Source organism: Lontra canadensis, unplaced genomic scaffold, assembly GCF_010015895.1.
Source record: "Lontra canadensis isolate GAN:19392208 unplaced genomic scaffold, GSC_riverotter_1.0 scaffold38, whole genome shotgun sequence".
NCBI classification, from domain to species: domain Eukaryota; kingdom Metazoa; phylum Chordata; class Mammalia; order Carnivora; family Mustelidae; genus Lontra; species Lontra canadensis.
Genome location: NW_022631032.1, coordinates 7,263,840 through 7,287,102, shown reverse-complemented (window position 1 = coordinate 7,287,102; position 23,263 = coordinate 7,263,840). Strand labels below are relative to the sequence as shown.

The 23,263-nt window shown below is 37.6% G+C and overlaps 1 protein-coding gene across 8 annotated transcripts in view; it reads left to right on the top strand.

Moving 5' to 3' along the window:
• SLC15A2 (solute carrier family 15 member 2) overlaps positions 1 to 22,121 on the top strand; it is a 41,043-nt gene extending 18,922 nt beyond the window's left edge. For 7 of the 8 annotated variants that reach the window (XM_032869549.1, XM_032869547.1, XM_032869548.1 and 4 more), the window contains 17 exons: positions 15 to 105; positions 410 to 487; positions 5,416 to 5,498; positions 5,947 to 6,033; positions 6,201 to 6,290; positions 6,383 to 6,427; positions 7,792 to 7,824; positions 8,544 to 8,632; positions 9,975 to 10,056; positions 10,614 to 10,748; positions 12,107 to 12,271; positions 12,432 to 12,478; positions 14,082 to 14,192; positions 14,665 to 14,761; positions 19,822 to 19,968; positions 20,553 to 20,657; positions 20,998 to 22,121. In XM_032869549.1, coding sequence (XP_032725440.1) covers positions 15 to 105; positions 410 to 487; positions 5,416 to 5,498; positions 5,947 to 6,033; positions 6,201 to 6,290; positions 6,383 to 6,427; positions 7,792 to 7,824; positions 8,544 to 8,632; positions 9,975 to 10,056; positions 10,614 to 10,748; positions 12,107 to 12,271; positions 12,432 to 12,478; positions 14,082 to 14,192; positions 14,665 to 14,761; positions 19,822 to 19,968; positions 20,553 to 20,657; positions 20,998 to 21,174 — 1,662 coding nt within the window. In that variant the 3' untranslated portion in view covers positions 21,175 to 22,121. The remainder of the gene's footprint in view (positions 1 to 14; positions 106 to 409; positions 488 to 5,415; positions 5,499 to 5,946; positions 6,034 to 6,200; positions 6,291 to 6,382; positions 6,428 to 7,791; positions 7,825 to 8,543; positions 8,633 to 9,974; positions 10,057 to 10,613; positions 10,749 to 12,106; positions 12,272 to 12,431; positions 12,479 to 14,081; positions 14,193 to 14,664; positions 14,762 to 19,821; positions 19,969 to 20,552; positions 20,658 to 20,997) is intronic. The other variant, XM_032869544.1, reaches the window with a different exon arrangement.
• The last annotated feature ends 1,142 nt before the right edge of the window (positions 22,122 to 23,263 follow it).

The following is a 23,263-nucleotide window of genomic DNA, read 5'->3' as shown; positions in this document are numbered from 1 at the left end:
TGTTTTATTTTCAGGCAGAGGAACGGACTAGATACTTCTCTGTCTTCTACCTCTCCATCAATGCAGGAAGCCTGATTTCTACATTTATCACACCCATGCTGAGAGGTTAGGATCTTTTCTGAGGGCCCTTGTCTAAGGGTTTCCTTTGGCCAGTCAAAAACCTTTTCAAGGCTTCCTGATGACCATCCTCTCCTTTTCCAAGGACTTAAAAACTGAGACAATTTTTTAATATCTTGATTTGTCTGGCCCAAAAGAAGGATTATGAACTAGGTGTTGGGAGGAAAGAAGATGGCTCTATCTATGATTTTACAAACCTGAGCTTGCAGAATAGAATATCAAACATTAAAGACCCAAGATTCAGGGTTACTGGTTTTTTGGTTGTTGTTGTTGTTTTTGTTTTTGTTTTTAGGAGATGTGCAGTGTTTTGGGGAAGACTGCTATGCATTGGCTTTTGGAGTTCCAGGATTACTTATGGTGATAGCTCTTGGTAAGTGCACTGGGACAGGGGAGATGAATAACCACTGATGCCTGTTACATTAAAAACATCATCTAAGCCATTTATTTCAATCCTCACCATAACCCTATTGGGTAAGTGTTATGGTAGGAATTTTCTCTAGACATTGGAGATAAATTAACTGAATGAAATCAGAAACCAAAGGAAGGAAGGAAGGAAAGAAGGAAGGGGAAGGAAAAGAGTGGGAAAGAAAAGAGAAAAAAGAGACAAGTAAAGAAAAACATACCCAATGTTACATGACTAAGACCTTTCCTAGACTGATCCTCGGCTCCATACGGAAGCAATTAAGTCAGTATCTCTGCAGGATAGGGCCTAGGTATCTATAATTTTTTTAAATATCTAAGTGATTCTAATGTGTAGTCAAGGCTGAGATTCACTGCTCTACACTGAAATATGTAAGGAAGCAAGAAAGATAATTAATCCTTTCTCTCAAACTAGCTTACTTCATTTGACAGTTATTTATCTGGTAATTGGAAGACATTTTAATCCTTCTAAAGTAGCATCTAGGTTTAGCTGTTTTGTTGCCCTGCTCTTCAATGCTCCCAAGGAGTTTTCTCTCAATCAAAGAGAATAAGGGGAGTTAGATAAGTAAGTGGAAACCAATGCAGCTTAGATCAAGTATGTTCTGTTTACCAGTGACAACACAGTAATGGAAGAGGAAAGAGGATGTGTGTGTTGTTTAGTTTCCATAGTTTAAGGGGAAACTTGGACGTGATTGTTCCTAATTATTGACCTGGAAACCTGTTCTCACTCTGAAACTTTGGGTGACACCCCCCTGGAAGGCATCCAGTCCAAACACATAAAGAACTCAATAGAGGAAGAAGGAAGTCAGAGATTCAATGTTCAGTCCTGACTATTTTCTATCAGGAGGTGGTTAATAATAACAGTCAGATTCTAATTCCAATTCCAAGTTAGTTTATGTGTTATTCCAGGAGAGCTGTGTTAATACATTCCCTGTCTCCTTCCATTGAAGCCGAACACTTTTCCAAATACTGTTCTGGTTTTGTACTTATTAGTGCTATGTTTCCTCTGGATCGTGGCACAACAATAATATTAACATATTGGAGTAATTATGAAGATCAAAAGAGGTGCTGTAAGTGAAATGTTTTATAAATTATGAAATGTTAAATAAGTGTTAGTTGTCATTATTAGTTGCTTTAGTTTTCTGGGTACCAATAAATAACAATACTCTGGCATTTCACAATAATTTAACTTATTCATCTATGTTTTTCATTCATTGATCAACACACATTTATTTAATGAACATTTCATGTGTCAAATCCTGTGCTAGCTATTGGGTCACATTGGTGAATTAGAGAGCCACATAGTCAAAATCTTACATAGTCCAGCAGGAAAAAAGAGACATAGTGAAAAGGAATTTACAATATCGTATGATCAATGTCACAACTGGGGAAGTACAGAAAAAGCTATGGGAGCACATAGAGGAGAAGTCTGACTAAAACAGTGAAGATCAGAAAAGTTTTGCCTAGGGGTGCCTGGGTGGCTCAGTCAGTTAAGTGGCTGCCTTCAGCTTGGGTCATGATCCTGGGGTCCTAGAATGGAGCCCAGCATCCGGCTCCCTGCTCAGCGGGGAGACTGCTTCTCCCTCTTCCTCTGCCTGCCACTCTGCCTACTTGTGCTCTCTCTCTCTATCTCTCTGTCAAATAAATAAGTAAATCTTTTAAAAAGAGAGAGAGAAGTGGTATCTAAGGTGAGATCCAAAGTATTAGCAGCAATTAATCAAAGAAGACAGATATCTGTAAATCAAGGAGGTGAGACATAATTGTGACATATCTGAAGGCCTTAAAGGAATTCAGGCGCCCCAGGTATAAATGAGAAAGATAAAAAGCAGAAAATGACAGAAATCAGATAATGAAGGGACTTTTAAGTCATTAACGAATTAGAACTTTAGCTGGAATAGGGAGCTACAAAAGGATTCTGAACAGAGGACTGATTGTTAGATTTTTATTTTTCATTGGTGTCTCTGTAATGTGGAGAAAAAATGGGTTAAGGGTGAGGCAATGATATTATTTATCCTGATTACCGAATTTTTAGCATTCTTTAAAATTTTGTGCTCAGGATGAGTGCCTCACTCAGCTCAGACTAGTCTCAGCCCTGGTAGAGTTGAAAAAACTTGATATGATTGGATAAGTGATGTGATTGAGAAAATAAGGCTACATTGAATGTAGCGTTCTGACTTGAACAACTAGGTAAATAGTGGGCTCATCATCCTAATGAATTTAGTTTTGGATATGTTACATATTAGATGTCTTCAAAACATCTAATTGGAGTTATCAAACAGTTATTTGGAAATACAGCTTTGAGCTCAGAATAAATGTTTGGGCTGTAGATAAATCTGGAGCTATTAGTATATGGATAGCAATTAAGCCATGAAAATAGATGAAATAACTAAAATATAATGAGAGTAAAAAGAGGGCTAGAATAGAACCCTGAGGAATACCAGCATTAAAAAGATACGTAAAGAAGGGGGTGCCTGGGTGGCTTAGTCAGTTAGGCATCCAACCCTTGATCTCAGCTCAGGTCTTTATCTCAGGGTCATGAGGTCAGGCCCCATGTTAGGCTCCACGCTGGGCATTGAGCCTACTAAAAAGAAAAGACAGGCAAAGGGGAAAAGCCCACAAATGAGACAAAGAAGGAATGGCCAAATTGGTAGTTCTAAGGGAATTGTTCAGAGTAACAAATGTTACTGAGTCGGAAAGTGAGATCAGGGAGAAAAATGCCCATTGAATAGAGCAATAAGAAGGTCATTGATTCAGAGAATGTCAGTTACGGTAGATTGGCGAAGATTCAAGACTGATTAGAGTAAAATAGGAAGTGACTAAGAGGTGAGAAAGGGAAAATGGTATGTATAGCTGAATGTGACATGGAGTCAAGAGAGGATGGCAGACATGCTTGAATATTATTGGGAAGACTCCAACAGAGAAAGAGGTTGAAGATGCAAGGAAGAGATAGTATAATCAATATCAAAGCACAAATGGCAGAATTACCTTTGTGCAGAGGAAGAACATTGCCTTCAACTAACTGGAGGGAGGAGAGGATAGGTGTGGATACAGGAGTTAATAGATTTGGTGGCAGGAAGTTGAGACAATTTCCATTTGACAGCTTCTGTTTTCTTTGTGAAGTAGGGGGCAATATCCTCTACAGCAAGGAAGAACTAGTAGGGAAACCTAAGGTTCCCATTCCTCTTCTTTAGTTAAGTGGCCTTGACATTTAAGTGTGGTCTTATCCAGTTCATCACCTGGCCTTCCACAACACCACTTCCACTGTCCCCTCCACTATTGAGATTTCCAGGTAATTCTTAGTTTTAGGGCCAATCTATTTCCTCTCCAAAATCTTCCTCTTGTTTAGATACCTCTTTATCTGCCCACTTACCTCCCAAGATTGGCATCCTTTCTTCTAACATTTTTTTTCTGTCAACAATAAGAAGACTGTGGTAGGTAAAAGGTGCTATTTGGAGAAGTTTTGGAGACACCGAGAGGATGAATAAAGAAAAAGTGGTGATATGAATATGAGTGGAATAGAGAATTTAGAAAGTTAAGGTAAGGAAAAGTAAGAGGATTCAGGCATTCTGGTGTGCAAAGATACTGGAAGGTCCTACTTGTCACTGACAAGACATCTTTGGTAGAAGATCTACTTGAGGGACATCTTGCTGCAGTTGGGAAATCCATTAAGGAGGGAAGTACATCTGGGATCATACCAAGATAGTCTTCCTGCTGATGTTAGTTAATAAATTTGAAAAAAATAATATTTACTATTCCATAATTATAAAAATAATATCAACTAATGCTGGTAATTTAGAAAATAGAAAGAAAAATATGAAAATAAAATCTACTTATAATTAGTTGTGGGGATGTTATTAAAGAATATGGGGTAAGGAAAAGAGAATGAGCTCAAGTACAATAATGGTACAGAAAAGAATTTTTTGTAGGAATGATGATCAGTGGTTAGAATGTAGAGACCTAGTGGAAAATAATGAAACATAAAATGGGAAGGAGCAGCTTTAGGTGAGCTCCACGGGGCCACATCTTTTTTATATCGTCAGTCCCAATAGTGTCTAGCACAGTGTTTAGTGCAAGAATGAGTGAATGAGATGTTTTATGGTGGTTAAATGGGTAGATTTCTGATTCAAACAGACCTCAGGTCAAAAATGCAATTTCTAACATTTTCTAGCTATGTAATCTGCACAAATTGCTTAATTTCTTTTATCTTCAATTTCCTCAATAAAATGCAGAGAGTAGTACATATTTTTTCAGATGAAATCAGTTAATATATATAAAAGACTTAACACTTTACATATAATAATAAACCTTTAAAGATGGTTAATGATAATAATAATCATCATCAGGATAATATGAATTTGGGAAGGCCTTTCCTGCCAGGAGTTTGGGCTTTTTAGGTAGGACCTGAAACGAAGGTTTTAATTTGGCATCAGATAAGAGAAGGAAGATACCAGGGATTGAGAAAGTACTTGCTAGACATTTTAATAATCCAGGGCAGAGGTTGTGAGGCCCTAAACAAGAAATGTAGCAATAGTAAAGTAGAAGAAGGGCAGATGGGAAATACATTGAAGAAAGAGTCTAAATGAAAACTTGGTAAAATATCAGATGTAGAGATGGCGAAAGAAGAGAGAATCCAGAGATGACTTCTCTTTCTGTGATACAGGGAAGTCTCAACAGATTCCTTCTCTTAACAACTGACAACTTTATTCTTCTCTTGGGTCCCATAATTTATATAATTCCTAAAGTTGGGAAGGTTAAGTCAGACCCCTCCCTTTAAAAGATTTGCCAGTCATTCCTACACATCAGCAGCCTGTCCTTAGCATTGACATACTGAATGTGCTGAATGAGAAGCTAAGAACCTTGTTTGTGTATCAACTGCAGTTGTGTTTTCAATGGGAAGCAAAATATACAGAAAACCACCTCCTGAAGGAAACATAGTAACTCAAGTTGCCACATGTATCTGGGTAAGTCTGACTTGTTTACCTGCCTTTTCAATCAATGGAAAAAAATTATATGCTGAGTTTAAAGGCCTTTAAACACAGGTATTTATTTTCCCCAATGACTGCTGTTTTATCTCTGTACCTTTTGGCAAGCTGAGATTAATCCATTTTCCTCTGTACCTCTACTCAACCATTAAGTAAAATAATAATAGTAATAATAATAGTGATAATAATAATGATGATGTTACCATTTTTTAAATTGGCAAAAATCATCTGAAATGTGTATATGTTATATATGTTGCCAACAGGATGTAGGGATAGATAAAATTATATTGGAAATATTCTGAAATTCAATGTCTGATGAAAGCAAAGGGTGGAAGTAAGTCACTTAAAGTATGTATGTCTGAGGAAGGGATAATGAATTGGAATGGTTTCTTTTTGTCTCTCATGTGATATCTATGCTCTGCCCTAGTTTGCTATTTCCAACCGTTTCAACAACCGCTCTGGGGACATTCCAAAGCGACAACACTGGCTGGACTGGGCAGCTGAGAAATACCCTGTAAGTTGGAACTGAGGAACTATGCTTCCATGGAGAATTTCCTAAGTCCAAACTGATTCCTTCTTGCTGCATTTGGCCTCTCCTCTTACTGTTCTGGCACATTTTTACTGTAAGCAAGACAACCAAATTTAGCAATTCAGCCTATCCCTTCTTCCCCTTTCTTGCAGAAGCAGCTCATTATGGATGTGAAGGCACTGACCAGGGTACTATTCCTTTATATCCCATTGCCCATGTTCTGGGCTCTTTTGGATCAGCAGGTAAGAATAGTTCTTTTGAAAGCTACCCCTTCTTCCAGCCCCTTTCCTCCCACAAGAAAGAGATTTCTCATAATCACTTCTGTCTGCCCTAGGGCTCACGATGGACCTTGCAAGCCACCAGGATGAATGGGAATTTGGTGAGAAAAGATTTTCCAGAGAAATCTATTCTTTTCTTCATAATAAATAAATTTCCTTTTTTAAGGAAAATGATTTCTTTGGGTTTTTTGCCTGAAAACTGACTTAAGATCAGAAGAGAGTTGTCTTTAACATGAAGGTACTGAGTACACAAAATTTTAAAAAGCTACTCTAGAAATAAAAAACAGAATCTTATTTTTAGAAATCAGGAATATAAGGATGGAAAGGTTTCAGTGTGTACAGGGAAGTACTGAGAAGATAGTCAATGAAGTGATCCAGCTATGGGATAGAGATTGTTTGCTCCCCTCTCAGCCTTCCTGGGGCACAGCAGGCTCAGGTTTGACTGGTGCTACTGCACATGTAGCCCGGTGTCTGGGCTGAGATCATGTGGAGGACTTGGAAGTGCAGTATTTTGTACATGGATAAGGAATAAGAAAGTTGCAAACATTATTTTCTGTTTTTCTATTCTCCATTCTTTGGCCAACTCAAAGTTACATCTGTGCGCTCAATTGTTCTACTTAGATTATTATGTTTTTCTACCATCTCCATGGTAAAGGAGGCAGGAGAGAATGATGCTAGGATTTCATTAACCAGTCTGTTTGGAGCCTGTCAAACACAAGTTACTTTTTCCCTTTCTCTCTCTCTCTCTCTCTCTCTCTCCCTTTTTTAAAAGATTTTATCTATTTATTTGACAGACAGAGATCACAAGTAGGCAGAGAGGCAGGCAGAGAGAGAGGAGGAAGCAGGCTCCATGCTGAGCAGAGAGCCCGATGCAGGGCTGGATCCCAAGACCCTGGGATCATGACTTGAGCCAAAGGTAGAGGCTTTGACCCACTGAGCCACCCAGGTGCCCCTCCCTTCTCTTATTGCCCAGGATTCACTATGGTTGTTCTGTTATTGACTCTTCTAGAACAACTCTGGAAACACTATGTGTTAGTGGAAGTCTTCACCCTAACCATGATGTCTTGTGCTACACATTACCTCCTACAACTGCAGTGACTGAAATTAACAAAAACACACTGACCCTATTCTCTCTCAAGAAAAATAATATTCTCCTTTAGGCTTACCTGCCTTCAGTAAACATAGCCTGAAGCCATTCCCAGTCTGTTTCCCCAAATACCCTTAAAAGCACCATGTGGCCCTGAACCAATGACCTGGTAGATTTTATCTTTTGTGTCTCACCTGCTAATTAAATTTTTTTTCTGTTTTAAGAGAGAGAACACAAGTGGTGGGGCGGGGCAGAGGGAAAAGGTGAAAGAGAATCTCAAGCAGGCTGCACCCTCATCGCAGATAATTAACAGTATTTTTGATCTAAGCTTTTCTTGTCTTTTGCCACTGTATAAATGTAATTTGTTATATGTTTCAGGGTTTTTTTGTGCTTCAGCCAGACCAGATGCAGGTATGAGATTTCTGTATACTCATGGGGATTTATGGCTTTCCTCATCCATACTTCTATCTGAAGTAATGGGATTACCAACTGTAACTGGACATTTGTTTCCTTATATGCTGAGGAGGGTTAAGGATAAGGATGAAAATACTCTCCTTAAGCCTCACACTTCTCTTTCACATCCTCTTTTAAGTAAGCAGCTCCTGCCCAGCTCCAAGGAGGGTGAATTTTGAGCTCACAGGAGATGTATAAACATTGGATTTTTTTCCCTGTTAAGGTAGTACCTTGGAAATATTGTCCAAGAAAGTATAAGGCATTGTTGTGTGAGTAACAAAGTCAGAATCTCAGTTTACTGGTGACTCCCATTTCTTTTTTTAACCCTTGTTTAATCCCCAAGTCTTCCTTCTCTTCTTTACTCCATGACATTTTCCCTTCAGCTGTGGAACAGGAGAAGATAAGTGAAAATGAGAAGGAAGAAATCCTAACTGATTGACAGAAAAACAGGTTCAGAGTGAAACTGATTCTGTAGGATGTTCAGAAGCTGAGGTGCTATGCAGGAGAAATCAGAGTCCTTGGTTTAACGGGACTAGAGATGTGGAATCATTCTGTACTTAGTATGATGAAAGTATGTTTGGATGTTAGGGAGAGTGCACACAAGCAAATGAGAACACATACTTACACTCAAGACAGAAGAACACTTTGTAACTATCCTTTTTACCATGGTATTGCAGGTACTAAATCCCCTCCTGGTTCTTATCTTCATCCCATTGTTTGACCTTGTCATTTATCGTCTGGTTTCCAAATGTGGAATTAATTTCTCGTAAGTGCTCACAATGCCTTTATTGCTCAGACTGACTTAATATTTGCTCAGCTTAAAAAAAGATTCAATGTCAGTACTTTCTACTTAGTATGATTTGTTTTGGCATATCATTTTTCTGTTTCTGTGTACCTAAGTTAAACTAAATGCCTATTGGTACTGGAGGATGGGAATTAGATCTAGCTAATTTTCATTAGCCATTCCTGCACATTTAACTGCATGATGTTGAAGGGGTAGATCTAAGCTTCACAGAAAGTCAAAATTATGTGAGAATAGGCTCCTAAAGCAACCTGTTGCTTTGTTCTTGAATGTTGCCTCTTCAAAGAAGTCTAAATCCTATGATGATAATTAATCCCTGTAAATCTTTTATTGTCCATATGAAACAAAGCAGGGACATGGTAAGAGCAGAAATAGGTTGTCCCTAATTACTGCTTTTCTCCCATTCTAAATAGAAGCACCAGATGTCATATGGAACTGTTGAATCACTATAATGTGATTCAGTATACACCTGAAACTAATATTACACTATGTTAACTAACTGGAATACAAATAAAAACTTAAAAAGAAGTGTTACTTTTTTTTTATTTTATTTTTTATAAACATATAATATATTTTTCCCCCAGGGGTACAGGTCTGTGAATCGCCAGGTTTACACACTTCACCGCACTCACCATAGCACATGAAGTGTTACTTTTTATAAATTTGACAGAGGAGGATTTCAAGTCTCCTCTAATTCCTGATTTAATAGCAATTTCTTTTTGATGATGACATTACAATATTCAAATGGCCTTTTGTCATTTACTCATTAGTTGAGCAGATATTACTGAGTTTAGCACGAATGCCATGCAAATATAACAGCACAAATGAATGCTGAAAGAGTTCCCTGTTTAGTAAGGGAGAGAACACATGCAAGGATAATTATTACCCAATGTGAAATGTATTAAGTTCAGTAAGAAGGGAAGCAAAGTGCCAGGGAGTTATGGAGAAAAAAGAGAGTCCTTCTTACTGCTAGAGTCAAGAAAGACTTGTGGAGGAAAAGAAAATGGGGTAATAATGTATCGTGCTTGGCATATGGTAAATGTCCAATAAATTTGGATGTGTTACTACTATTTTTTGGTATGATGACATAATGGATAGAAAGATCATCATAAACAAAAGTTGAGGTGAGGAAATGGGTTGAATAGAAAACTATTCAGTGTGATGAGTAGAGGAAGAAAGCTGTGTGAAGGGGAGAAGTAGCTGAGACCAAATCAGGAAAGGTCTTTAATGGTAGGCTTAGAGGGTTTCAATTTTAGCCTTTTGAGTCTAAAGTTTCCATGTAATTGTCTATCCCTTCCTTTTGCAGATCGCTTAGGAAAATGGCTGTTGGTATGATCCTAGCAAGCCTGGCATTTGCAGTTGCAGCAGCTGTGGAGATAAAAATTGATGTGAGTTCAATAAATCTTAAGCTCCATGAGGAGTCAAACTGAGTCAAACATATCGTTGTTCACTTTTCTGACTTGTTCAATCCTGATTGCCTGGGACCTAGCACAGAACCTGTTTTGGAGAAGATGCATCATAACTACCTGTGGTAAATGAGTAGATACGGGTAGAAGAGCAATGCAAAACAAGGCCCACCTCCCACCTGAGTGATCCAGAGTATACTGTCAAGGAATTCCCAAACACTAATATCCAAGCTATCTTCTCATCTCTTTGGAAAGACAGGCTTTTGAATAGTTGGCAGATCAAATAGTCATTATTGGGGAATGACATATGAGGTCACAACTGAGTCAAGAAGCATGGAGTTTGTCATGTAGCATTGGTGCTTGCTGCACTGAGCTGGTGTTTCTCCCCTCCAGACTGCCTTCAGCGTTTTCTAAGCAAAATGCCCTCCAGAGGGAGAAAACTGCATCCTCCTGACTGGACGGACTAGGATGTCAGAGGTAGGACTGAGAACTACCTCCAAGGGTTGTTGGTAATTCTGACCTGTGTTCTCTGTCCTAAGAGAATGACCCCACCGCAGCCTGGTCCCCAAAAGATTTTCCTGCAAGCCTTGAATCTGGCAGATGATGAGGTGAAGGTGACAGTACTGGGAGATGAAAACAATACTCTGTTGGAAGAGTCCATTAAATCCTTTCAGGTAAGGTATGGACTTGAATAAATTAAAAACACATTCAGATTATGCAACAAGGTGACAGCATAATATTGTAGTTAGAAGCATGCACTTGTAGAGGCAAACTGTCCCCAGTCCAATTCCTGGTTCTGCCATTCCCTAGCTATAAGACCCTGAACAAGTTATTTTATCTTTAAACCTCAGTTTCAGCACCTATAAAATGGCAATAATTTTTATGCCATGAGCTGTTGTAAGGATAAGTATTATATGTGAAGCACTTAGCATAGTGTCAGGGACATTGTAAGGTCTCAGTAGGTTGTAATTTGTACTGTTATTTCAAACTGCCTCCTAATATCACATCCTCTGGAAGGATTTGGTTCATGTATTTTCACCATTACTACTGTACACATTCTGAAATATTTATATTTTTTAAAGATTTATTTATTTATTTTAGAGAGCAAGAGCACGAGTGGGAGGGGCAGAAGGAGAGGGAGAGAGAATCTCAAGCAGACTCCATGCCGAGTGCAGACCCTGATGCGGGGCTCAATCTCACAACCCTGAGGTCACAACCTGAGCTGAAAGCAAGAATCAGTTGCTTAACTGATTGCAACACCCAGGTGCCTCTGAAATATTTATTTTAAAATATTACTTTTTAATAATGAAATTAATATACATCTATTATTGAAAACTGGAGGGTATATAGAAAGACATAAAAACCACCATAATTGCATCACCCAGAGATGATCAATCAGCATATTGGTATACACAAATAAACTAATTTCTAAAAGGTAGTCAAACTCTATAGTACTGAACGTTGATTTTTTTATTAACATTAATCATGTCATAAGAATCCTTCTGTATCCTTAGATAATTTGAGAATATGATTTTAATGGACACATGATATTCCATTTTATAGATATATCATAGTTTATTGAAGTATTTCCTTATAGGCGTTTAAGTTTTTATTATACATAATTCTGGGGCGCCTGGGTGGCTCAGTGGGTTAAGCCTCTGTCTTCAGCTCAGGTCATGATCTTAGGGTCCTGGGATCGAGTTCTGTATTGGGCTCTCTGCTTGGCAGGGAGCCTGCTTCCTCCTCTCTCTCTCTCTCTGCTTGCCTCTTTGCCTACTTGTGATCTCTCTCTGTCAAATAAATAAAATCTTTAAAAATAATAATATGCATAATTCTACAAAGAACATCCTTACTCATAAATCCTTATGCATGTCTCTAATTACTCTCATATGGTATTTTCCTAAAGATAGAATTACTGGGTTAAAGGGCAAAGTTGAAAGTATTTGATGAGCTCACCCACCCTGGAATGTTATGAGATAGTGATGCCTATGATGGGGTAGGAAGTGAATGTGACGCTTTTTTCATTCTACAGAAGATGCCACACTATGCCCAGCTCCACCTAAAGACAAAAAGCCAGGATTTCCACTTCTACCTAAAATATCACAATCTGTCTGTCTACACTAAGCATTCTATGGAGGAGAATAACTGGTACAGTCTGATCGTTCTAGAAGATGGAAAAAACATTTCCAGCATGATGGTAAGTTGAGGAGTAGCTTAGGTTCCAAATTGTTATCAGAGTGTATTTTAACCAGCTCATCAAAGATAAGTCTTACCAAAGATAAGTCTTACGATCAGATTTTCTGATTATCAGTTCCTTGTTGTCAGCTGTAACTGATTTTTACTTTCCTCTATTATAGGTGAACGTTGAAGAAAACAAAACAACCAATGGGATGACAGCTGTAAGGTTTGGTTGTCAAGGAGACCCAAGGCCCCTCTGTGTTGAATCTTGGTCTCTTCTGATCTGTGGGGCTTCAGATAAAGCAGCCTCACATTTTACTTGTCTTGTACATGGATTTTCTCTCCTATAATATCAAGGGCATTGGTCTTAAAGGCATCTTCTAGAACAATAAGAGGCAGATAAGCTTGCTTTCCCATGTGGTATTAAAAAAATGACCCTGTATCTGTATGTGTCCCCTGTGCTCTGGTGCATACATCCCTTTCTGTTGAATTTTATCCACTTATTTTGCTCTCAGGAAAATAATTAAGTACTTTCATCTCTGTGATCACCGGGAAAAAATTCAGGAGTGAACAAATAATCCTCTCTTCATGGTTGGTAGTTGAATATCTCTTATTGTTACTGTATTTTTAAAGCAAAGTATAGTTTTATTATAAGCCTGTAGAGGCACCACGGTGGAGTAAAGGTAATACCTTTGGAGTCAAAAGACTTGTTTTTGAATCCAGATAAGCCCAAAAGTCATGTCAGACAGCCAATGAAAGTTACAGAAATGGAGTATCCAAGAGGTCACCTGCTTTCTGCAGCAGGAAATCAGGCATGAAATAGACAGATGCACATGTCTATGTCCATCAAGATTAGGTGGCTGCTGTTGAGACTAGCACTTTAGAGGAGAACTTGTAATGAAATGTCTGAACTTTGCTGAAGGGTGGAACAGTCATAATAATTTCCTTTTGAATATGCTTTATAAAAAGTAAACAACTCAAAATAAGTAAGATGATAGCGAGGATAAGACTTCCTGGGTGAGAAAGCCATAGGAACCTCCAGAAGGGGTAAAAGGAAATTTCTAGATCAGTGCAGGAATCAACATAGGGGTTCTAGAGGAAACTGCCCTTCTTACCTGGTGGGCCAGAGATTAGTACAAAAGCTATCAAAATACCAAAACCCATACTGAGGAAACAGTTTAGGAATCCAGGTTCAGGGCACCAAAAAGATCATTCTGGAAGGGCCCAGGATTGTCTGCAGATTCCAAAATGAAAACTCAACCTACTAATGCCTGGGAGTCCGAGTTTTGTATAGTCAAATCAGACTTAATTTTATAAGAATTTATAAGAAGATACAGTATCAGTTTTACATAAATACTGGAATATATATATATATATATATATATGTGTGTGTGTGTGTGTGTGTGTGTGTGTGTGTATATATACATATATATATATATTCTAGTGTACATATATCCACTAGTTTTTCTTAGTGGAGTCTCAACTGACGAATCCCACCATTATAAGAGGGAAAGAAATCGGATGTGCTTAAACTGGATTAATGAGGCAACTCAGACTGCCATAGGTGATTATGATTGTGTCCATCCCAGCTAGAGATGATGTAAGAGTGTGACAGATGGAAAACTAATACCTCAGGAAAGATAAAGTTAAGGATAACTAAGACTATTGATTATTTCTTACATGTGAGTTCATTTATTTATCCATCTAATAATATATAACATGGACCTTTTGTCTGCCAAAAACTGTTCTAGGCACTGGGAACATAGTGGTAAACAGGTGTCACTGTTTGTGAGGGTTTGTCTGATGTGTAACAATGTCTCTACCCTTAGGTTTGTTAATACTTTACGTAAAGAGGTCAACATCTCCCTGGGTACAGATATCTCCCTCACTGTTGGTGAAGACTATGGTGTGTCTGCTTACACAACTCTACAAAGTGGAGAGTAAGAGCATTACCCTTGTGGACATTTTATTTTTATCAACAGCTGTTTTTTAAATGATTTCTTTGCATATAGGTGAGGGGATTAGGTATATTTCAGCTAATTTTGAGTATACCCAGGTTCACTGTTTTACACTGTTCCACTAATTCATAAGACTTGGAGGAGAAAATTCACAAGAATTCAGTGAGAAAACTTAGGCCCTGAAATCCACAAAAGGAGATGTTTGTGCTTTCTTTATTTAGGTATAAAGTTAAAAAAAAAAAAAAAACTACCTGGTAGGAATGAAGAGCTCAGATCAGTGGCTGAAAAACCTGGCACAGAAATATTTCATTCCTAGAGACTTGCCTTCAAAGGAAATGGTGGCTTTTCTGCTTGACTCAGCCTGAGTAGAGAGATGAGATCAGTCATTCCCCTGGAGATGGGAGTGCTTTTCTAGGCTGTGGTGTTTGTTCTAACTAAAATTGTCCTGTTCCAGATACCCTGCAGTGCATTGTAGAACAGAAGATAAGAACTTTTCACTGAATATGGGTCTACTAGACCCTGGTGCAGCTTATCTGTTTGTTATTGTTAATGTAAGTAGCTCATGGCCACCGCTACTCTCTCCTTCCATATAACTGTATCTATATTTATATCTGTATGTCTATGTCTGGATCTGCATTTATCTTGCAATCACATACTTATTTCTAGTGTAAAGTGATAGGTCCTATCATGACTTCAGAAAACCTACTAAGGTCTCTAGAAGGGATGTTAAAAGAGATAACATTGGTAGCACGCATGTAATAGAAATACAGAATGATATAATACATGGCCCTTTGTGTCTGGATTCTTTCATTTGGCATATTTTTCAGGGTTCATTCATATTGAGACATGTATCAGTGCTTCATTTCTTGTTATTACCAAATAATATTCCACTGTATAGATGTAACACATTTTATTTGTCAATTCATCAGTTAATGGACATTTGGGTTTTTCCTACCTTTTCACTATTATAAATAATGTTGTTAGGAACATCATGTACAACTTTTTGCATGGCCATATATTTTCATATCTCTTGGGTATATATCTGGGAGTGGAATTGCTGGGTCACATAGTAGTTCTATGTTTAAACATTTGAGGAACCACTGGGAACTTTTCCAAAATGAATTCCATTTTACATTTTCACCAATAGTAGATGAGGGTTACAATTTTTCCACACCTTCGCCAATACTTGTTTTTCTGTTTTTTGGGATTTTTCTTATAGCAATCCTAGTAGGCTATCGTAGGTGTGAAATGGTAGCTCACTGTAGTATTGATATGTATTTTCTTAATGGCTACTGTTGTTGAGCATCTTTTCATGTGCTTATTGGAGATTTGCATACCTGCTTTGGAGAAATGTCTATTCAGATCCTTTGTCAAATTTCTAATTGGGTTCTTTATTATTGAGTTGTAAGCATTCTTTATATATTTTAGATATGTCTGTTATCAAATACATGATTTAAAAATATTTCCCTATTCAATATGTTTTTTAACTTTCTTGATGTTGTCCATTGAAGCACAAGCATTTTTAATTTTTATGACGTTCAGTTTATCTCTTTTTCTTTGGTTGCTTATGCTTTTGAAATCATATCAAAGAAACCATTGCATAATCCAAAGTCATGAGGATTTATGCCGATGTTTTCTTCTTTTTTTTTTTTTTAAAGATTTTATTCACTTATTTGACAGAGAGAGATCACAAGTAGGCAGAGAGGCAGGCAGAGAGAGAGGAGGAAGCAGGCTCCCTGCAGAGCAGAGAGCCCAATGCGGGACTTGATCCCAGGACCCTGAGATCATGATCTGAGCTGAAGGCAGAGACCCAACCCACTGAGCCACCCAGGCACCCCTGCCTATGTTTTCTTCTAAGAGCTTTATAGTTTTAGTTCTTATATTTAGATCTTTAATCCATTTTGAGTTAATTTTTGCATATGGCAAGAATTAGGAGGTTAACTTTATTCTTTTCTATGTGAATATTCAGTTGTCCCAGCACAATTTGTTGAAAAGACTGTTCTTCTCCCACTAAATGGCCTCGGTACTCTTGTCAAAAATCAGTTGACCATAGATGTGAGGGCTTATTTCTAGATTCTCAATTCTATTCCATTGATCTATATGTTTGTACTTGTGCCAGTACCACACTGTTTTGATTGTTGTTACTTTGTAGAAAATTTTAAAATCAGAAAGTATAGGTAATCCAACTTTATACTTCATTTTCAAGATTGGTTTGGCTATTCTAGGCCCCCCAGGGATTTCCATATAAATTTTTGGATCAGTTTAGAATCAGAAGCTAGCTGGGATTTGGATAGGGATTGCATTTAATCTGTAGGTGATTTTGAGGAATATTGCTATCTTAACAATATTAAGTCTTCTGATCAGTGAACATGAGATCTCTTTTCATTTTTTTAGATCTTCCTTAACATCTAACTTTTTCAACAGTGTAGTTTTTAGAGTATAGGTTTTACATTTACTTTGTTAAATTTATTCATAAGCATTTTACTCTTTATGATGCTATTGGGATTTTTTTGGTTGTTTTGTTTTAGAGAGAGAGAAAGCAGTTGGGAGGGGCAGGGAAAGAAAGAGAGAGAGAAAGAATCTTAAACAGGCTCCATGCCCAGGCCAATGCAGAGCCGTACTTGCGGCTGGATCTCACAACCCTGAGATCATGACCTGAGCCGAAATTGAGAGTTGAACACTTAACCAACTGAACCACCCAGGTGCCCCACAATACTGTTGTTAATGGAGTTATTCTTCTAATTTGAATTTCAGATTGTTCACTGCAAGTGTGTAGAAAAACCAATTGGTTTTGTAAGTTGATCTTTTATCCCACAACCTTACTGAATTCATTTATTAGTTTTAATAGTTTTTCTAGTGGATCCCTTAGGGCTTTTTACATACAAGACTATGTCATCTATATAGAGATAGCTTTACTTCTTCCTTTTCAATATGGATGCCTTTTATCTCTTTTTCTTGACTGATTGCCAGTATTTGAAGCTCTAGTATAATGTTGACTAAAAGTAGTGAGAACAGACATTCTCCTGGGGGGGAAAGTAATCAGTTTTTTATCATTATGTATGTTAGCTGTGGGTTTTTCATAGATGCCGTTTATTTTTTTCTTTCTTTATTTAAAATCAATTAATTAACATGTAGTATATCATTAGTTTCAGATGTAGAGTTCAATTATTCATCAATGGCATATCACACCCAGTGCTTGTTATATCACATGCCCTCCTTAATGCCCATAGTCAGTTAGTAGGTTAAGTTTCCTTCTATTCTTAGTTTGTTGCGGTTTTTGTTTGTTTGTTTTTTACCATGAAAGGGGGTTGAGTTTTGTTAAGTGCTTGTTCTATGTCTATTGAGAGACTTACATGGTTTTGGTCCTTTATCCTATTGATATGGTATGTTACCTTAATTAATGTCCAGATGATAAAACAACCTAGTGATAGTTTTCCAGGGCTGCTGTAACCAGGTTCCACAAGTAGAGTGGCTTAAATATAGGAGTTTATTGTTTTACAGTCATGAAAGCAAGGAGTCCAAGACCAATGTGTTGGTCCTTCTGAGGGCTGTGAAGAAGAATATTTTCCATGCTTTTCCCTTACTTCTAGTGGTTTTCTGGTAACATTTGGTATTCCTTGATATGTAGAAGAATCACCCCAATCTCTGCATTCATCTTCATATGGAATTCTTCTTATATGCTTGTCTGAGTCCAGTTTTCTTCTTTTTTCACCAAGATACTGGTTATATTGGGTTAGAGCCCACCCTTATGCTCCCATTTTAATACAACTAATTATATCTGCAACAACTCTATATCCAAATAAGGTCACATTCTCAGTTAGGACTCAGTTAGGGTTAGGACTTCAACATATGAGTTTTAAGGGGACACAATGCAACCCATAACACTTGTATTTCTGGTGTTATCCCACTAATTGTTCTGTCTTTTGTGTGCTACTCAAGATTGAAGTCTTATATATTGTTTCTGAATGCCCGGATCTAATAATCATTTGGAGTAGAGATAATAAATTGAAGCCCAGGGGCCCAGTTTTTTCCAGAGTCCTGTTTTATTTGGCCTGCACACTACTGACAAAAGTAATGATAATCATTAGTAATTGACAATACTTAAAATTCAGGAGATTTCACCTAAGAATCTAGATTCTTAATATTTCTTAAAAACAAAATCAGAAGATTTAATAACAGGTATTACCATGTGAGTTGGCTGGAGCTGTACTGACTTTACACTTTAGATGAGGCCTGTGCTATCCACTTCACCACAGCTCCCATCATTCCCACTCAGCCTGCTTCATTTACTTAACTATCTGCCCATGACTCTTTGAGTATGTGATCTTGATTTAGAAGCTCAGGTCATGGTCTTCCCTTAGCCTAAGAAAACGCAAACATATGCCCGTGTATTGTTCACAATATCAACTGATAAATCAACTATTTTGAACCCAATGGCCCTATGACACAGAGAATCAAGGACATTTGGATACTAGAGAATTTTGATTTCAAGACTTTTGATCTTGATATTTTAACTGCCGTTTTAATCATATTGTATTTTAGATATTACACCCACTACCTAATAATGGTTTCACTTTAAGAAATACATACAATTTTAGAATTTTTATCCAGTTCATAACAAATATTAGTAGACATAGCCTATATAAAATAAAACTAACCATAGTTAGAAACCTGCATAGTAAAAGTACTTCTAGACAAAGAAATAAAGATTAAATAGTTTTATATATTTGGTAAGATTAGTAACAAAAATATTGACCCTGAAAGAGTTCTTTTTGACTAAAATTCTACAGAAAAACTGCCTTTTTGACATAATTTAAATGTGTAAGATTTGAGTTCAGAAATGATGGCCAGTAAATAGAATTTAAAATAGCAGGCAGTATTTGATATAGATTTTTCAAAATTGATCAACAAAATCTTTTATGTAATGTTTACCAAAAAAATAATTCATTTTGATAAAAGTAATTTTAGTAAAATAATGGAAAATGCTAAAAACACTTTGCACTTAACATAGAAAACTGGACAAGGAATTAAACTTTTCTCAAGAATAAGCTTTCTGGGGGTGCCTGTGTAGCTCAGTTGTGAAGCATCTGCCTTCAGCTCAGATCCTGGAATCCAGCCCCACATTGGGCTCCCTGCTCAGCAGGAAGCCTGCTTCTCCCTCTCCCACTCCCCCTGCTTATACTCCCTCTTTCACTGTGTTTCTCTCAGTGAAATAAATAAAAGAAAAGAAATCTTCAAAAAGAAAAAAAAAAAAGAATGTGCTTTCTGAAAATTCATTGTGTTTGTAAAATTCAGATGCCATTTTATATTTAAAATGTTGGCCAGGATCAGAGTACCTATAGGTCAAAAGGTGGAAATCCAAACAAGAACAATATCAAAATATTCTGCCATTTAGGGACTCTGTCAATAATAGTATCTGACTGACTAAACCCAGGTAAGTGAGCACAGTGTTACCAAAAGGAATTAAAAAAAAACTGAAATTTGTAGAACTTGCTGTCTCTTGAAGGATGAAAATACAAAGAGGGGATGGGTATAAGATCATAGAATGCTGTAGATCAGAAATATTTACTTGAGACTGCTGATGAACCCATTTCTTCTTTTCCTCACTAAGCGCACCAGTCAGGATCCTCAGGCCTGGAAGATGGAAGACATGCCTACCACCAAACTCTCCATTGCATGGCAGCTACCACAGTACGCCCTGGTTACAGCTGGGGAGGTCATGTTCTCTGTCACAGGACTTGAGTTTTCCTATTCTCAGGTAGGTTTTTGCAAGTGAAAAGTGGAGGCAAATATATTGCTTGGAGAAGGATGAATTTTAATTATAATACTGCTTTAAATAGTGTGTGATCCTGGCCAAGACCTCTATATTTTTTTGGCCTTAGATTCCTTATATATGACCCTGAAGAGGGAGTCATGGCAGTGCAGCATAGTAACTGATGCTGTTTGGGATCTAGGAAAGGGTACTTTAAGAATAAGGACTACGGAGTCAAATTGCCCATGTTCAAATTTTGATTGTACAACTTCTCGTGTAAAACTTGAGCAAGTTAATTATCTCTCTAAAGCTATTTTTCTTTATGTGTAAAGTAAGAATACTGATAGAATTTATCTCTTAGGGTATAATGAAGATTATATGGAATAATGGATTGAAGTATTCAATTAAGAGCTCCATCTTATTATTACTGTTCACATTATTATCACCCCTTAAATCAACATGATAGCTAAAGTTGGAGGAGGAGGAGTTCAAATTTGGAAACTTTTGTGGGAAAAGTTTTCTGGATAGATGCTTGAGTCATAGAGTGGTTTGGGGGAGTTTGTTTACTCACAGACCTGTGTCCTCTTTAGGCTCCCACTAGTATGAAATCTGTACTCCAGGCAGCCTGGTTGTTGACAGTCGCAGTTGGGAATATCATCGTGCTTGTTGTGGCACAGTTCAGTAGCCTGGTACAGGTATGGATCTGATGAAGCAGGAGTTTGTGTTTACCCAAGATTTTCCCTCCAAGTTCCTTTCCTCCCTCTTCCTCCATCCCTTTGCCTCCCACATTCTTCACTCAGTGCTGTGTGTAAGATGGTTAAGATATAAACAGACATTGCCAGGAGAATGGACATGTAGAGTGGCAATAATGGCTGCCATAGACCATATAAGTAGAGGCCAGTGAAGCCATTCTTCTTTTAACAAACCTCTGCCTACGCTGGTGACCCTGAGTCAGTTTGTTCCATAGTCCTCATCCTATGAAGATCCGTTTAAAGTTTCTTCATATTCTTCTCTTATATTTATTTCTTCCTGCAGTGGGCTGAATTCATTTTGTTTTCCTGTCTCCTGCTGGTGGTCTGCCTGATCTTCTCCATCATGGGCTACTATTATGTTCCTATAAAGCCAGAGGATTTACAGGAGCCAGCAGATAAGCAGATTCCCTATACCCAAGGGAACATGATCAACCTGGAGACCAAGAAGACAAAGCTCTGATGGCTCCCTGGACTCTTCCCAGACCCTATTTCTGGGATTTTGTCTTGGTTATCACCCATCCTAAGGCATTTTTTTCTCCTACTTGTTAGGGAAGGGAAGTAGCATCATATCTGAGCAGAGGTCCTCCAATTTTCTCTCATGATAGAGGCAGTTCTAGGACTGGATATTCCAGTACATTAAAGAGCAAGTCCCCTGAGACTCTATATCTTCCCATCAGTTACTAAACTCTGTAAACATTGTGTAGTATTCCTGAAGAAGGCCTAGCATCTCTAAATGGCCATTAAAAGCACAAATGTGTAATTGAATTAGTTTCTGGGATTATGTAAAGTTATATGGGAATCCCTTTACTTGCCATTTAGAACCGATGACTCCACATTTTTAGGGATTGATTCAGGGGTAAAATTGCAGAATAACAGAAATGGTACTTCAGGTTTCTTCATAAGCAACATAATTGTACTATTCACTAGGACCTCAAGAATTGGTATTTATGGTGCGATCTGGTATAGGGCCTGGCCTCTCAGCTATCCAGTTTTGATAAGACCATAGTAAATTTTTCAGTCCAGGTGGTAGGAAACAAATGACATTTTATTAATACACAGAAGAAATACATCTTTCTGATAATTACAGTATTTTATCTACTAACCCAAACCCCCCTTTCTTCATATTAATAGATCTTTGGAAACCAAATTAAATGTGGTAAGCATAGTTCTGGAAAACAAGAACATGTATAAATTGTAGAAATTCTGTTGAGTCTTAAGAGTGTACATTTTTCATAGGGACTACAATGTTCCAGCTGGATTATGCCTTTCTAAGGACAGTTATATGGGTACTAATTATAATTTTCCAACCATGCATTTTCAGTGTTGTTGGGTCAGCTTTTTCTTATTATTACATCATTTATTGTTTATTATAACAGATGTTTAATAACAATATTTTTATGAATCCAACTTCCTTTTTAAATTATTATCCTCTTTAGCCTCAAAGTAGTTGATCTGTTTTTGGTAAGTTTTTCTGTTTTACTTTTACCATAAATTTAATTTCTTTTTCCAAGTTTTTATTTTACCTCCAGTTAGTTAACATAAAGTGTAATATTAGTTTTATTTTCTCTTTTTGTTTTTGGTAGGCAGAAAATTGGATTCATTCCTGGCTTATGCTCAGTTGAAATGCCAGAAATCCTCTATAGAAGAAGGAATAAAAAGATTTAGAGAGTGGGGTGCCTGGGCGGCTCTGTCAGTTGGTTTCAGCTTAGGTCATGGTCTCAGAGTTGTGGGATCGAGCTCAGCCTCAGGCTTCCTGGCAGTGAGGAGTCTGCTGGAGAGTCTCTCCTTCATTGGCCCCTTCTCCCCTTCTCACTCACATGTGCTCTCTCTCTCTCTCTCTCTCTGAGGTAAATGAATGAATCTTTAAAAGAAAAAAAAAAAAGATTTAGGGAGATAAGTATGTTAGAGTGGGTCTCTCATGTACTACCAACTCAGCCATCCCAGCCCTAAGGACTTGCCAGTCACAATAACATTGAGAAATGCACTAATGAAGGTAGTACCAAAATATTTGAAAAGCACCATAGTGGCTGGCTTCTGTAGATCAGAGACAAAGGTGGCAAATACTGATATTGAAATGGGTTCTATGATTTCAATAAGGAATATGATATCTCAGGGTGGCAGAGACTAGTAAGTAGCGCCAAATTATCAGAAGAACAACTTGGGCTGGTTACTTTAGTAGACAGAAGTGCTGGTGGGACAATCATAATGGTTCGATTCACAGGAATATTTGGAATTAAATAATTGATTATAGGGTCCCTAGTGCTGAAATAGGGAGTTCATCATGTTTACCTAGGCAAAGAAAATCTATGGAGTAAAGGCCCTTTGGTGGGCATTTATATAGGACACAAACACTCTAATACTCTGAATTCATTCTGAGAGATCCCTTTGCATACCTTTTTTTCCAGACCAACTTAGTATCAATTCTCTAAAGATTTTATTTATTTATTTGAGAGAGAGAGTGAGTGAGAGGTTGAGAGAACACATTGGGGGAGGGTCAGAGGGAGAAGCAGATGCCTTGAAAAGTCCAGGAGGACCCTGCAATCATGACA